The sequence below is a fragment of the Catharus ustulatus genome, chromosome 4 (genome assembly GCF_009819885.2).
Source record: "Catharus ustulatus isolate bCatUst1 chromosome 4, bCatUst1.pri.v2, whole genome shotgun sequence".
Classification (NCBI taxonomy): Eukaryota; Metazoa; Chordata; class Aves; order Passeriformes; family Turdidae; genus Catharus; species Catharus ustulatus.
Genome location: NC_046224.1, coordinates 46,746,065 through 46,761,356, shown reverse-complemented (window position 1 = coordinate 46,761,356; position 15,292 = coordinate 46,746,065). Strand labels below are relative to the sequence as shown.

General features: G+C 38.8%; 1 protein-coding gene across 8 annotated transcripts in view; it reads left to right on the top strand.

Moving 5' to 3' along the window:
- Nucleotides 1–15,292, top strand: part of NAV3 (neuron navigator 3) — a 517,660-nt gene that overhangs the window by 331,665 nt on the left and 170,703 nt on the right. For all 8 annotated transcript variants that reach the window (XM_033057346.2, XM_033057344.2, XM_033057342.1 and 5 more), the window contains 2 exons: nucleotides 3,971–4,088; nucleotides 4,809–4,861. In XM_033057346.2, the coding sequence (XP_032913237.1) occupies nucleotides 3,971–4,088; nucleotides 4,809–4,861 (171 nt within the window). The remainder of the gene's footprint in view (nucleotides 1–3,970; nucleotides 4,089–4,808; nucleotides 4,862–15,292) is intronic.

Below are 15,292 nucleotides of genomic sequence, written 5' to 3'. Positions count from 1 at the left end.
CATGGTTTATGACTAAACATTTTCTAAAAAGGCAGTAACCTGTGAGATCCCTTCACTTTCTCACTTCATTAAGCTACTGCATTACCAAGTGTTTTGCTTCATTACGGATCCTGCCAAGCGGCTCTTCTGCGCTCCTTGTGCAGTATCGAGGTGAAGTTCATAACTATATTTGGGTATCAGGGATTATTTCCTCTAGTCTATCGAAGGGGAGCATGACGAGCAGCTCAGGAATGCTGGGGGAAGCCGTCATTAGCAGGAGCAGCCTGTGCCCGGGCTGGGATTGCCCGGCCGGATGGATCCCGTCAGACCGCCGGGCTTTGGCGCGGGGCTCGGAGCGCTCCAGCACGGACCAGGTCTGTGCCGCTATCGCGCTGCCGGCACCGGGCACGGCAGCTCGCAGTGCCAGCATCCAGCTCGCAGTGCCTGTCCCCTAGGCTGCCAGCATCCAGCTCGCAGTGCCTGTCCCCTAGGCTGCCAGCGTCCAGGTGGCAGTGGCCGTCCCGCAGGTTGCCAGCAGTCTGTCCCGTAGGCTGCACTCAGATCGCAGTGTCCCGTACCAGATCCGCAGCTGGAGCGAACACTGCGGTGCCTGTGGAGCAGGGTGGTAGGAGACGAAGCCTGCGGAGGAAATGAGTAAGTCAGCAGCCCGCCCAGTGTGGGGCTGTAGTGCAGGAGCAGTGGAGAGGGAAGGAAGTGTTGCAACAACTAGTACTGGTGTCTGTGCTTCTCTCTGAAACAGCCTCGTTACTGAAAAATCTGAGATAAGATTTGGGGGAAACATTGCTGCGCAATTAATGCAAGATGTCATGATGTATTGCTGGCTCTGAGAAGAGACAGCATGCACAGCTCCTCCATAGAGCTGCTCTGCACCCAGTGAAAGGGGCGTTTGACTCAAACAAAGCAGACTTTCATGAAATTACTGCTTTTTCATCTTCTGTTCTGAGTTTTCTCCCATGATAACTGAGTATTGTGAATGATGAAGCACATTCGAGCTTTTTATTTTCCCAAGGATTTAAAGATAAAACTTACAAGGTGCAGTGATACTTGAAAACTGTGAAGGGGAGAGTCTCTATATCTCATTACATTTACATGAGAGAATTTAATGTAAAAAGATTATAGTGGCATGTGTACAGTCTTATAATTTCACGTGTCTATCTACATGCTTTTCATTTTTTGTAAGACTCCTGACCAATTGGGTCCCCAGAAGAATGAGATGAATGAGAAAGGCATGCTATGGGGAAGGGGGGAGAAACAGAAGAAAGTGGTATTTCCTACAGAAATAGAGGGGGAAAAATGAGACATTCCACTGCCAACTGGGTGTTGGTTTGCTATATTAAACATCAATAGATATTTGCCTTCTTGATTTTTTATCATATTTTTTAACACTGGCTCCTCCCAGTACTGTTTCTGTGCTATTGCATGGCTTTCAAATGCTACACCATCAAAAAAATTTTGGTATGATGTGCATAATCAACCTTTGCTTACAAAACACTGTTTGCATTCTTTATGCTTATCACTTTTAAATTAATGAAAAAGTAAAATTATTAAGGGGGTGGCTGGATCAATGAAGTCCATTCTTTGAATACTAGACACTTGCAAAGCAGCTGCTATATTGAAATCTCCTTGTCTGCTTAGTGGGAGGATAGTTCAAATTGTAGTCAGAACTAGGACTGATACACCCAATTATGTGAGGGTGTGACAAATGAAAAAGGAAATGCCTGGTATTTTTATTTGTAATATGAAACTAACCTAAAATAATACTAGTGGTATTACATTTTGTTTGTTCCAATGGATCAGTTTCATTGGAATACAGAAAATATTTTTGCTTATATTAATAGAGGGTATTTTTGAAACATTACTTTAAAAGTATGACTGAAGTTGAAATACTAGTAGTAGGGAATATATGATGCTATGGGTGTGGTATGTGTCTTTTATCATCATGGTTTCATATTATTTTAAATATGTGTTCATACAATCTTTGTAGAGACCCCACATTCACTCCATATGATTATAAGGTTGGAGAAACACTTTCTTAGCTACAGTTTGCTTTAAAAAAAAGACATTGCAATGAAGCTTTTTAAGTTACTCAGCTGTAATAGGGAAAAAAAAGGATATCAATCAGTGAAAACACTGATTTTAGTCAGTGAAAACAGAGGTGATTCAAGTGGACTTCTGAGTATAGCAGGGAGATTTAGGGCTCTATTTAACAGCAGCATCCTTTGACTGTGGGAGAGCTGAATCCACCTCCACAGTTTAATTCCATGGAGCTATTTAAAGTTCTGAAGCTGTCAAGAAAGCTATGACAAATCAACTGGGGATCCACCTGCAAGAATATGGGAAGAAATGGAGTAGACCAAACAAGTTCTATTTTTCTCTCTTTTAATAAAGAGGGAGGAAATCTGTTTCAAAGATGCTCAGGTAGCAAAGGAGTCCTTAGCAGGTGAGCATGGACTAAGTGGTGATACTTTTGTGGGGTGGAAAGCAGATTATGGTTCTTTGGGTTAGGCTCTGGACTGGAAATTGCATCTGTTTTCCCACCCTGGCTCTGCCACAGATTTCCTTGTTGAAATAAGCAAGTAGTTAATGGCTTTGACCTCTGTTTTCATCTACACAAAATGGGATTCTGACCCCTTCCTCTCCCAAGGGTCTATGAGGTTAAATAAAAGGATGTTTATAAAGTAAGCTTATTTTTTTTTTAAAAAAAAGGTGCAGTTTCATCATTTTCAAACAATATTCTCAGCAGAGAAAGACTCTCAATTATTATATTTACTCACACAGTGGTGCTGTCATACATCTGTGCTTTCCCTTATTGGTATCATCCCACGGCAGTGGGAGGTTTGGGAGTTTCTGTACAAGTTCTGTTTTCTGGAGTGAGGAAAGAGGTCACAGACACCCTGCAAAAGGGAGCCAGGGCTGGCTGCCGAAGGCCACAGATGCCCTCCTGCTGTGTGTGACACCCCCTGCTAATCTCCACTTCTGTGAGGTGCCTCTGCATGCTGGGACATCTCAGTAAGGTGTGAGAAGCTCTTGGAGTGCACTGCTCTGGCAGTGTAGATGGGAAGGTGTCCCTCTTTTCCCACCCTGAGTAAACCTGGTTCTGCTTGTGTGTGTGCTGTAGGTGTTACCAAATGCTCTGGGTACATACCCAGTTTATAAAACGTCTTCAACCTGTCTCTTCATGCCCCTCTCCTCCCTTATTTTGGAGGATGTAATTCAGATGGTCCTTTTCAACTTTTTGTTGATAAGTGCCATTTTTGTGCTGCCTGTTGTCAAGTATTTGGTGCTGCTCAGTCTCACCGTTCCTCCCTGCTCTTTAGGCAAATAAAGGGCACAGCATATTTCCAGAATATGTGTACTCTAATCCCAGTGATAAGAATACTGCACATCTGGTACTCTCAGCCTCCTCTGAGCACATTAGAGCACTTTGAACTGCAGGCAAGGGGGCAAACAACCTGTCCCTGGGCAGTGGGACACAGTAATTACTGCACAGTGTTACAGAGGCATCACCAGCGACACCCCAATTAATCCTTACTCAAACACAGGCACGACTCTTCTGTCACTTTCTCTTAGGCAGCCCCAGAGTATGAAAATCGTTGGCAGGGCACGCGTGGAGGTAGAAACGTGGTGGGAGGTGGAATGTTGGTGGATGTGACTGATTTACGACAGGAGTTTCCTTTACAGTCATAAGGGGAATTTTGCTTGGTCACAGCAAGTTTGAACCCTCATGAAACAGACTGAATCATTTGAAGCTAAAATAAAACAGAGGATGGTAGGGGGAGGGGCATGACCGTTAGGGGGAAAAAAAAAGTCAAAAAACACATTAAAATTGTTTCCCTTGGTTCTGACTTCTTAAATGGGAATGTATTCCAGAATAGCTCTGCTATGTAAGCCAACATTTGTTTTAAGACTTTTTATTGTCTTTTTTCCTCTCTTCCCCTTCTTCCCCTCGCCCTCCCTCTCTGCTCTGCAGATTTACACTGACTGGGCTAACCACTACCTAGCAAAATCTGGCCACAAGCGGTTGATCAAGGATTTGCAACAGGACATTGCAGATGGAGTTCTGCTAGCAGAAATCATCCAGATCATCGGTAAGACCAGGGCTGAGGGAAGCACTGTGAGCTGACTCCTTGCATGGGGGAATATATAATTCAAGCTGAATGTATTTAACAATAAGATGAACCCGGAATAATACAATTTGACTGGGTCCATATGTCTCCGATATTTGTGTGGTTCATCCTTGTCTTAATTAAAAAATATGTTTATGTGAGCATGTTTGGAAGTTGCTGTTTAACCATACTTTAAATGGCCAGAACTGTATCTTACACACTTAGAATTGTCAGAAATGAATGCTCCATTAAACCATATGTCTCCCATGTGTTAGTTGGAGTGGCTCATACTTTCTGGGATGCCTTGAAACTGTATCCTGACCCTGCAAAGACAATTGTGGAAGATTTCATGTCAGCAGTTATTTTGCAGGGGCTGAAGAATTAGCAGCGACCTCCTTCGCACTTCCCCCTTTGCATGATTTGGCATATGGAAGCAACTGCTGCTAACAAGAGTGTTGTTACTGTACAACTCAGCTTTACTTAGAAGGGAGCTCTCTGTCAACAAAACCCTCTGCATTTTATTGCTGTGCCTTTTCTGCTTTTCTTCAGGGTTTGGTGTTTCCTTTTTTTTTCTGTTTTGATTTTTAAGTTTTTGGGTTTGAGCTTTATTCTTTTCTTTTTTTCAATTTTTGACCAGGGGTTGGAAAGGAAAGTTTTATCTCATTGTTTATTTTTGCTTTTCCCCTCACTGTTTTTGTTTAGCAAATGAAAAGGTTGAAGATATCAATGGCTGTCCACGGAGCCAATCTCAAATGGTAAGAATAAAATATATTTTTAGTTTGTGTTGGCACCACTCCACCTTCCTAAAATGCTTTTTATTAAGGATTTATATAAAATATGAATATTCTGTCCCATTTTTACTATAAAGTCCTCATTCTCATACAGGTTCCTGAGACTTATTTTCCACACATGCTTCATGTTTTTAACGTTGTTTCTGTGCTTTGGCTCTTGAGAGAACCTGGCAGCAAAACTTCATCACTTCTAATTAATCCAGAATTGCCTTATCAGACCTGTTCTTCTGAGAATCCAAATAATTTCATTTAGCTTCATTTTTAAGGGCAATAAATCCAAGAATAAATTATTAAGTGGAGTCTTTGTGTCTGGAAAACTGGTTTGATAAATAACACTTGCCAAATTTTTTTTAAATATAAATAGCCTTTTGGATTGTCCACTGTGAAGTCCAGTTAGATGAACTCCAAGACTTTCAGAAATAGCACTTTAGTCATATAGCTCTCTGAGCTATAGCTGGCAGCTGCCTAAAGACTTTTTAATACCCTCAGACAAGAGGCATTTAGTGACTGTGATTCATATGGAGTCTTATTAGTCTTTTACTGTGTTTATGGCCAGTCAACTGCATTTAATAAGATGAAACCTTCTTAGAATACTGTGAAAGTGACAGACACAAAATCTGAGCCTGAGTAAAATCACCATGCATTTATTGAATCATTTGCAATGCAAGTCATGTTCTCCCATGCTGAGGTCTTTGCCTTTCTGTTCACATTCAAATAGTATATACATAAGGTGCATAATTGTGTAACTGGCAATGATTTTGCAGTATAGTGACTTGGTTGAACTTGCATAATAGCAAACTGCTGAAACCGAGTTTAAAAATGGAAATGAAATAGGAAAAAAAGTGCATTTGTTCCGTGAATTTTTTAAAGGTGGAAAGTGTTTGAAGTTTTTTTCTGCAAAGCATCAAAAGGTAAGGGGAAAATTTTTGAGTGAAGTGAATAGTGGGATCTTTTGGTTCTTACTGTTCAAAAAATGTGCCAGTTTAGAATAAGTTTTTTATCTGACTTCCAGACTTTTTGAAACAGTCCATAGAAAGAATATACACTCTTTCCTTAATAATAGCTATTATTTTAATTGCTCATATTACAGCAGCACCTAGTGGCTCTGGCTGAGAACTTTGGGAGCTCCAGTGTGGAACTCTACTATTACACACACAGATCAAGAGATAATCCCTCTCTACTTTAATCATGTTAAAACTTGCCATTCCAGACAGACAAGACAAACAAAGAGACACAAAAGCACAGGAAAGTGGAGTGATTTTCCAAGATTATATATATGGTTAGTGGCCATCTAGAACTGCTTAGGGACCCACTGCTCCGTTGTCTATCGAGCTTCATTTCCATGAGAGAAAGATGAGCTGCAGAGAGAACTATTCACTCCAGCAATGTTTACAAAGCAACATTGGTGTATGTTTCTTGTTGCATTAATATGTGGCAAAGAGGTTCTGGATTTCATTTCTAGCTCCTTGCAGCTATGGGGTAAACGTGGTCAGTGCCTGCCCACGCTGCAGCAGTACCTGTGGCTCTCCTTGTGTCCATCTTTCTCCTCCCATAAGCCCAGCACTTTAGCTCAGCCAGGCCAAAGAATATGTCCCAGGTGCTCTGGGTGTCAAACCAGGTGCTTTGCAAACTGCTGTGCATAGTCATACATCAGTGTTTGCACAGTGACTAAAGTGTCACATTTAGCCACTTTAACTTCACAGTAATATACGTATTTATGCATCCTTAGACACAATCTCTTTACTGAATTGTTTTATCTCTACACTGTTCAAATTATTTTCCTGACTTTTGTCATACTGCTGATTTCTAAACTGAGTTAAGAAATTTAAAATGTACTGAAGTTAAATTCATTCAAACTTGTCAGTTTTTCTCTCAGAGACCCCAGTTTTTGAGCCTGCTCTCCATTTGTTTCCTTCAGGCCTGCACTGGTATAACCTAGCCACAGGCACAATTTTACCATATTTTCAGGTAATTTTCCTTGGCAGTGCTCAATTTTGCTAGCCCACTCAGTTAATGGTAGGGCAATTCTCTTTTCCTTGTAACAGTGGACTCTAAAGTTGATTGTGATATTCAGGGAAAACAAAATATAACAGTAGCCAAAGCTAGTTTGTATGCTATGTGTTTGACAAACACACCAGTATGTAGCAATCTGTCCTGTCAGAATTTGCTAGAACAACAGCCATCAAACTAGCAACAGTCAAAATACTCCAATAACATTTGGTAGCCATTCATTCACCACTTTAATTTTAAATTTTTTTGTTAATAAACCTCAAGAATCCCACTACCCTCTTGCACATATGTTTTCATAATCCTTGCTCTCATAACTTGCAATTAAGGGGAAATGTTTTCTCTATTCATCTACCATTTGATACCCTTTTCCAGGAAGCCTTTGATACCCATTTTCAGGAGGTCTAAGATATTTTGTTAGTTTTAAAAAAGTTAGGGAGCACTTACATGGATTGTCTGCTGTTGGTAAATCTTGATACTCTCTGTGGATGATATTGATACCAGCTCATAATTAATCACTACCAATATTCCCAAGTTTTGTTTCATTCATAATTTGGTTTTCCTCTTGCCAATAGCATCATCTTTCAAGTGATCTTTGAGGAATCTCAATTCAGCTGTTACCTTAAATTGTAAACATATTTAAATGTTTATTTTAAATGTATATAAAATGCTTGGGGTTTAGTTTTCCTTCAGTTAGTTCTATTGCAATGATCTCTGTGCTCATTTTGGCATTGATATATAAAGTACTTGCAGACAAGCTGAATTGACTCCATAAGTCCAAGCGCATAAAAACTAAAAACCTGTGAAGCCCAGCAGGACACAGTTTCTGCATAGTTAGCTTTACCAGGATTTGTTACATTCATCCATTTGATATTGCACACAGAACCTGAGAAGCTGAGATGCGCTGAGGGATAAATTATTTCATATTCATATCTCAGGAGCTTTAAATTAAGGAAATTCGTTAGAGAATTGGTGAGGTTTGCTTGTTTGCTGGGTCAGCCTACCGTGGTGAAAAGATTTTAGCATTTCTTATGAATTGTTTTCATAAATATAATAAGGATTTAAACCTCTGTGCATTACAACATATGTTGTCTGGCTGGAGTGTTATGTAGAGTCTTGCCTATTTTTTTTTTCTTACAGTTATGTTTTCAAGGAGCAATATAGAACTTTTATTTTTTCATCATCTTTTTGAATGCCTTCAATGGAAAATAATGCCACACGAATTTCTATCTTCTTGTGTAAATTATTCCATAAGTCTATCAATTAAGGACATTTCATATCATCTTTATTTAGAAAATAATGGGATTTAAAGGGCTTATCTTTTGATAAAATCTATAGCTAATTCTTTTCTGCTTCTTTATAATCCATTTGTTTCCTTAATTTCTGTTTTAAGTCCCACCATCATTAGAACAAGTGAGATTGCTTTCTGGGTAGAAAATGTGTTACAAAGCTTTTTTTTAATTGTTCAAAAAGAGAAAACATTCAGGACTTTTTCCTTCTTTTTCTCCTCCTGAACAAATGATAAATATAATGGAAAATCTCAGTGTTTCTGGAGATTCAGAACATCAAACATACAGTAAGCACACAAAACATACCAATTCAATCCATCCTGGGGGGGTTAAAGAAAAAAGCAATAGAATCAAAAGGTGTTGGACTGAAAGTCCTTTAATGGTGGCATTTGCCCTACCCTAGTGACTTTTACAAAACTTATGTTTCTATTCTTTCCTCATTTACAGTGCTGTCAACAGCATAAATCATAAAATAAGTTCAAAGTTGACAAAAATTTTTAGTTTATTGCAATTCACGTTGATTTTTCCTTCAGAGATTAATGCTGCCTTAATAGGTATTTTTTTCTTAAAATTAGCTCTTGCTACTTCCCACATTGTCTCTGCCAATACCCATCTAGGTATACTAAAGTATCCTTAATTTTTGTTGGTAGCAGGGTTTTTCTTACAGCACCAGAGAGACCTTTCTTATTGAGTCTCCTAGTGTTGTTGCATGCACTTCATGAAGATTGTTTTTTATTTTGTCACTCTGATCTTTGGCACACTTTTCTACCTGTTTATACAACCAAACATATGCATCAAAGGTAATTTTTATGATTTAGAATACGGATGTGCTGCAGTCCCACAGAGAAATTTGAGTTCCCTAAAAATGCCGGTTTTGCTCATCCTGGAAATCAGGAAGTGGAGAAAAGGTGTTGAAACTGTAGAACATTGCCAAATTGATAAAAATCTTCAGTAAAAAGCTTTAGTTATCAGAGCTAGCACCAATTTTGGGTGAACAGCAGTGTATGTGATAGAAGTGGGAATTGTTGTGACTATGTTTAGAACTAATAAGATAATTTCTACAACATAGTACTTGATTTCATTAGTAATGCCTTTAAAAAGATGATAATACATTTAAAATGTTTTGTAAAAATGACAGAAGAATGCCAAAAATGTTACTTTATTGTATGAGACTGAAGAAAAGTTGTGTACATTAACAAGAAGGTGGAGTAGGTGAATCAGTCTCTGCTTAACCAGGGAGCTTTTTCTGTGAGAAAGTTAAAGAAGTATGTGAGGCCTAAAGACAAACATAGTTATTATATACATAGTGGTAGACATCGCTTTGTAATTTATTGTGCTAGATGTGTTCTGTAGTGTTCCTGTTGTCCCCCAGGAGCCCATGATGGCTCCATCTCTGCTTATATGCTTGTGTTTTTCGCTAGAGGATGGGGTGCCTGCAGATGTCTTCTTAACAGGGAGTCAGTATGTCAACAGAATAAATGGGTGGAAACTACAACTACGAAATGTGCCATGTGTCCTTCAGACTGTCTCTGACATGGATATGCTGGGCAGACACTGTGGAGTAGTACCCATCTGTGTTCAGCAATTTCAATATCCAAGGATGGATGTTGATGGATACCATCAGCATGATATTCTGTATCTAAAAATTGTGAAAAACAGGATAATTGTGTATAAAGTAAGCATTTAGGGTTCCACTAAGGTTCATGGATTCCATGTGAAAATGTGTGTGGTATGGTTGTGCGTAGCTCTTTGAGGAATAGGAAACCTGAAAATGTCATCCCTATGCTCACTGGCAAGTGGGCTCACATGTGAGCTCTTCCTGCCGGCACAGTTTTGAACTCCTAAGAATCTCCTGGCTTTGCTGGTGCAGTTATTGCTGAGATTGGCTGTATGGATTCAAAAGATACTTTTTCTCCTTTGGAGCAGCTGCAGGTGCTTTGGAGCAGCTTCAGGTGAGCCTTCCATACAAGTGTGACAGATTGAAATATATTCAGAAATTTGTCTGGGTGAAGAAATACGGTCCCTTGGCAAATGGAGAATTCAATCTGAGTTTTGAAAACTAACCCCAACTCCTTCAAGGTGTGGACCAGTTTCTTCCTGCAGTGACACCTATATGACCTATTTTGACATTTGTACCACCCTCTTTTTTAAAAATTCAGAGCATATTGTCCACTTTTTTGTGCAGCCTCAAACCAGGCTTTTGTCCAGCTGGGAATTTCCTGAGGACATTTTACCCTCAGTGTAGATGAGCCTGTCCCCAAAAGCTACCAAGCTCCCATCAATTACATTTTGTCCTTGGACTCTTTAAGAGGTGGCAGAAGCAGCACGATGCCCATTCCCTGGGAAAATTAAGTCGTGGTAGTGCACAGCTTATATGCTCTTTGGTGTCTTGCCTCACAAGCATTCATTTACCTGTTAAGTACACATTTCTGAATCCAACTCTCATGGTTTGGCAGAATTAAGTCTTGTGCAAAATTTTTTTGGGGGAACTGTGGGTTAAATACACATTGCAACCACACTGGTAACAAACACTTCCTTTCACAATCTGTTCTCTCCTGCCTTGCAGCATTGGCAGCTCCAGGTTGATATATAGCTCCACTATGAAAGGATGTAAGCAGATGTTTTTCTGTGAGGGAAATGACACCTCAACCTGATACATATTCAGATTTCCCATTTTCTGATGGGACTTTCAAGTATATATTTTTCCTTAACTAGCTGTGCTTTGTGAGTTTCTTCACTAGGTAGGTGATTTACATTAAACTTTTAACCTTTCTGGGATTCCCAGAACCCCAGGGCCCAATACTGTCATAGCCAGGAGCATGTCCTAACTAGCCTTCTGAAGATGCTTTCTTGCACAAGTCCTCTCATTTCCTAGGTAGGTTCAGGGCGTGATCTTTTCAAGAAGTAATCCCATCCCCACATCCTTCCCCAGTGACTGGCCTCAGCTGTTTGAGGGAAGACTTTCTTGAACATGTTTGACACATCCAGACACTTGCAAGCCACTGTTCAGTGTACAGTATACAAGACAGCTTCAGAGCATTTGTAATTTATCTGGCATTAAGTGAATGCTGAAGCCAACTATCATTGAAGTTTCCCATTTTTCAACTCTTGAATCATGAATGATAAGTGCAGGACAAAATTTTAGAAGCTTCCTTCTTTGTTTTAGACATCAACAAAGCCATTTTATAAACTTGTGTATGCCTTGTAGGGGGCTCATGCCTTTTTTTATGCAATCCTCTGTGCCACAGAAATTTAAAAATTCTCAGGCAAAAAGCACTGCATGTAGATATATCTACAATGAAAATATGCAAATAGATAATGCAAATTGAAGGACAGTTACAGGAAGTAATATCTTCATTAGTGTAGACATTTAAGTTTATTTTTTTGTTTGCAGAGAAAATTAACTTGACCTAATGAGTAGAGTAAAAATGAAAATCAGTGTATCAAGACTAGAGATATGTGGAACCTCAAAAGAAAAAAGCTAAAGGGAATAATGAGGGTCTATATAAGAATACATTTTGGGAATACTTGTGACTGTATGAATGGAGAGACTAAAGAAAGTAAAGAGAACAATTTCTGTAAGGGCAAGGTTAAGGGTGTTAACGATGGTTGAATCTCGAGGATGTAAATGTTTGAATTCTTGTTTCAAGTTTTGCTGATAAGAGATTTTAATGTTATTAACACAGACAATTTGAGAGAGAGGCAAACTGGTTTCACGTAAACTGCAAGAGAAGGAATTCTAAGTGCTTTTGTAAACAAACCCTAAAATTTCCAGGAACTCAAGAAATTTAAGAGGAAAATATAGATGGTATGACAGCTGAACAGAGTAACAGTTGCCTTTTTGTGGTAGACCAAGAATATTTTTACTCTGAGAAAGTAGGAAAGCTGAGGAAAGGATGGAAGAACTGCTGCAAGTGTTGGATTAGTAGAGAGTAAAGAATGGAACACTTCATTCATCCTGCCTAAGAATGTTACTGTCTTAGAAAGGAAGGGGAAGAAAAGGCAACAAAATCATCTCTTTTTTTAATATGGTTTGATTCTAGCTTGATTCTTTGTGAGACCTCTTTATTCTGCACTGAAACAAGCAGTTCTCTTTACATTTAGAGCATTACATTTGAGAATATTAAAAGGACCACAAGACTTATAACAATCTGTCTTCACAGAATAGCTCAGAGTTACTCACTGGTATCACTGAGGTTCATATTCCCCTGAGTCACTCACATTTGACTCTCTGAAGCCATAAAAGAAAATGCTGCAGGAGCACATCCTGAATGTTGTTTTACTGGGCTAGAAGTACATTATTCATGAAGTATAAATCATGCACTGTTATTAACCTCTTTGTTTACACTTACAAATCCCTTGTGTTATTACTGTGTAGAATCATATGAGAATAACTCATCTAGATGTTAATGAAGTAATCATGTAATGAAAAGTACATATATTGTGATGAATACTTATACAGTCTCCAGGAAATCTACTGAGTCATTAGGTTATAGTTGGGTTTGCTTGGTTAGGACTGGAATTAGGGTTTTGCCCACTTTGCTCCTGTAGATCAAGACTACTAAACAATAAAAGATCTTTTTGTTCCTTAAAGTCAACGTTTCCCCTCAAACCCTGCCTTCCTTCTCCCTCTGCCCTCTGCAGTTCTTTGAAACCCATCTCCCTTCAATCTCCATCTGGAATATGCCACTCATGCCCCTGAGATATGACCACCTCACCCATCTATCTTCTCTCCCCATCCCTCAGCTGTGTTTGTCAGGAACGTAAATTGATCAGAAACTTGACTTAAACTCTATTGGGAGGACATGCAGAGATTAAATGCTGCAGTATGCATTGAAAACTAATGAGTGATGTATACTTTGAAGTATTTATTGCTTGAAGAGATGCAGTTTACAACATCTCCATTTCACCCATCTGTAATTAGCTTTCCACGCTCTTCGATTTTTAGTTGGTTTTTTTGTGGTGGGTTTTTCCACCCCCCATCAAAAATATCCAGTGAACATTCCCTGGAGTCTTGGAATAGAACAAATATTAGCAATGCATATACTTAGACAAAGAGGTGAGGAATAAGTGGCCTAGAAACCTCCATTAATAGCAATACATGAAAAGTCTTAATATAAACATGTAGTTAAAATATATACACACAAATTGACTATGACATACATTCCAGAAAGCACCTGTGGTTATAAGACATTACCAGATTTTTCCCAGATAGCAGCAACAGATTACAGTAAATATGTCTGCTTCATGATGGTATATTTTTATCATCTATAGGGAGAGTATGTTATAAATACCAGGAATGTCTAGAATGTTTACTGGATTTAAAAATAGAGAAGAAAGTGCATGATATTTAGCTGAACAGCAAAAATGCATATTTAAGCTGAACAAGAAAATAAACAATGTATCTGAAGGGGTTTTATTTTACATTATAACCAAACAAGGCTTTCTGGTAATGTTGAGATTTTGTCAGCTTTCTAGGTTTTTTCAAAATGTCTGATTATTTTGGAACTGTGGCAAAATGCCAGTTCTCTTATAGTTATAGTTGAGGACTTCTATTTTTCTAACCACTCTCACTTCTGCTTAGACTTTCATAATTTTGAGTGCTGTATGTTATTTAGAGAATAACATACATAATGTTATTTAGAGAATAACATACATATTGTACTGTTTGTGGAGCTCTGAGTTTCCTCAGAGAGGTAGACTTTTCACAAAAGAACATTTCTTAACATTGAGGTGAAGTACCCAGGCCATTCACTCATCCTTCTTCCTCATCCTGCTTCTCTTGACAATGGAGAATTCTGAAGCTTCAGTAATATGCAAGTCTCTTGAGGAACAATGGGAGTGCGTGTTTTAGTGAGTGACTCACACACGTGGCCATACATCTCTGTAAAGTACTTTGCACAGTTCTGGTTGAACTCTCAATGATTTTATCTACTTCCAAAGGTATTTAAGCCACTCTGCTTCTCATTTGTGAATCGAATTTTGTGGGAGCTTTCAAATTCTTGGAATTATTGTATTATTTGGACATCTCTGAGAGCAGGAGATGGCCACTCTTCTACAGATTTGCCAGAACTAATATCTCTGTTCCTTATGATGAGTCCAGATAAAGTTTAGAAAAGAACTACTAGACAGATTTTGAGAATTAAGCATTAACATCTGCAAACAATAAATTAGGGCGCACACCAAGTATGAGTACCATTAGCTTTTACTTGCTTGGGCTGGGAAATGTAACTACTGGAAAGATGTTTTAATGGAGATACAGGAACTGTGAGACAATCCATAAACTGCTGTCTGTGGTGTAATGTGTGGAGCAGCAGAGGGTGCCAGAAAGCAACAAGTTGTGGCTTCCATTGTAATTACATGAACTAGCAATGTTAGGGTGCAACAGGGATTGCATTGTGAGTTTAGCTGCAGAAGGGAAGAAAGAATACACCCTTCCTGTAATTTTAACCACCTACATATGTTTAAAATTAAAATAAACACTATCCAACCAATGCTTAAGCTTTTGGAGGTACTGTGTGGTGCATTATGGTTAGTTGACAGTACTGGTCACTCAATCATCTTTTAGCCATTGTACATACCTGGTATTTAAAAGTTTGGTCTTACAGCAAAGAGACTGCAAGACATGAGGCTAATAAAGTAACAGAATGTCTTAGCAAGCTAGTTGTTAATTATAGACTAATGTGGCAACAAAAACTATCCTGTCTCACTACATTTAAAATTATGACACATTAGAAAGTCTTGACAACCTCTCCCTGCTCTCCTGTTAGAAAGTAAAATATCAAAAATTTGTTTCTTCAAAAAGTTTTGAGTTTTTTTCAGCACTATTGCATTACTTCCAGAATATAATACAATTACAATGCTAGAAAATGAAGAGAAAGAATGAAAGTAGGTGCATATTGAAACTAGTGTGATCTGTCCAGATGTATTTTCTCACTCTGCCCTTGATCTTTGCTGGAACAGAAGCTGCCTACATCTGCTGCAGCTTAGTGTAAGCCTGTTTCATGGAAAGAGTGCCAAATCTGCTTGATTTTACAGAGTCTTTTACATACTCACCATTTTGGAGTTCCTTGACTTTTATGCACACTAACCCTCCTAA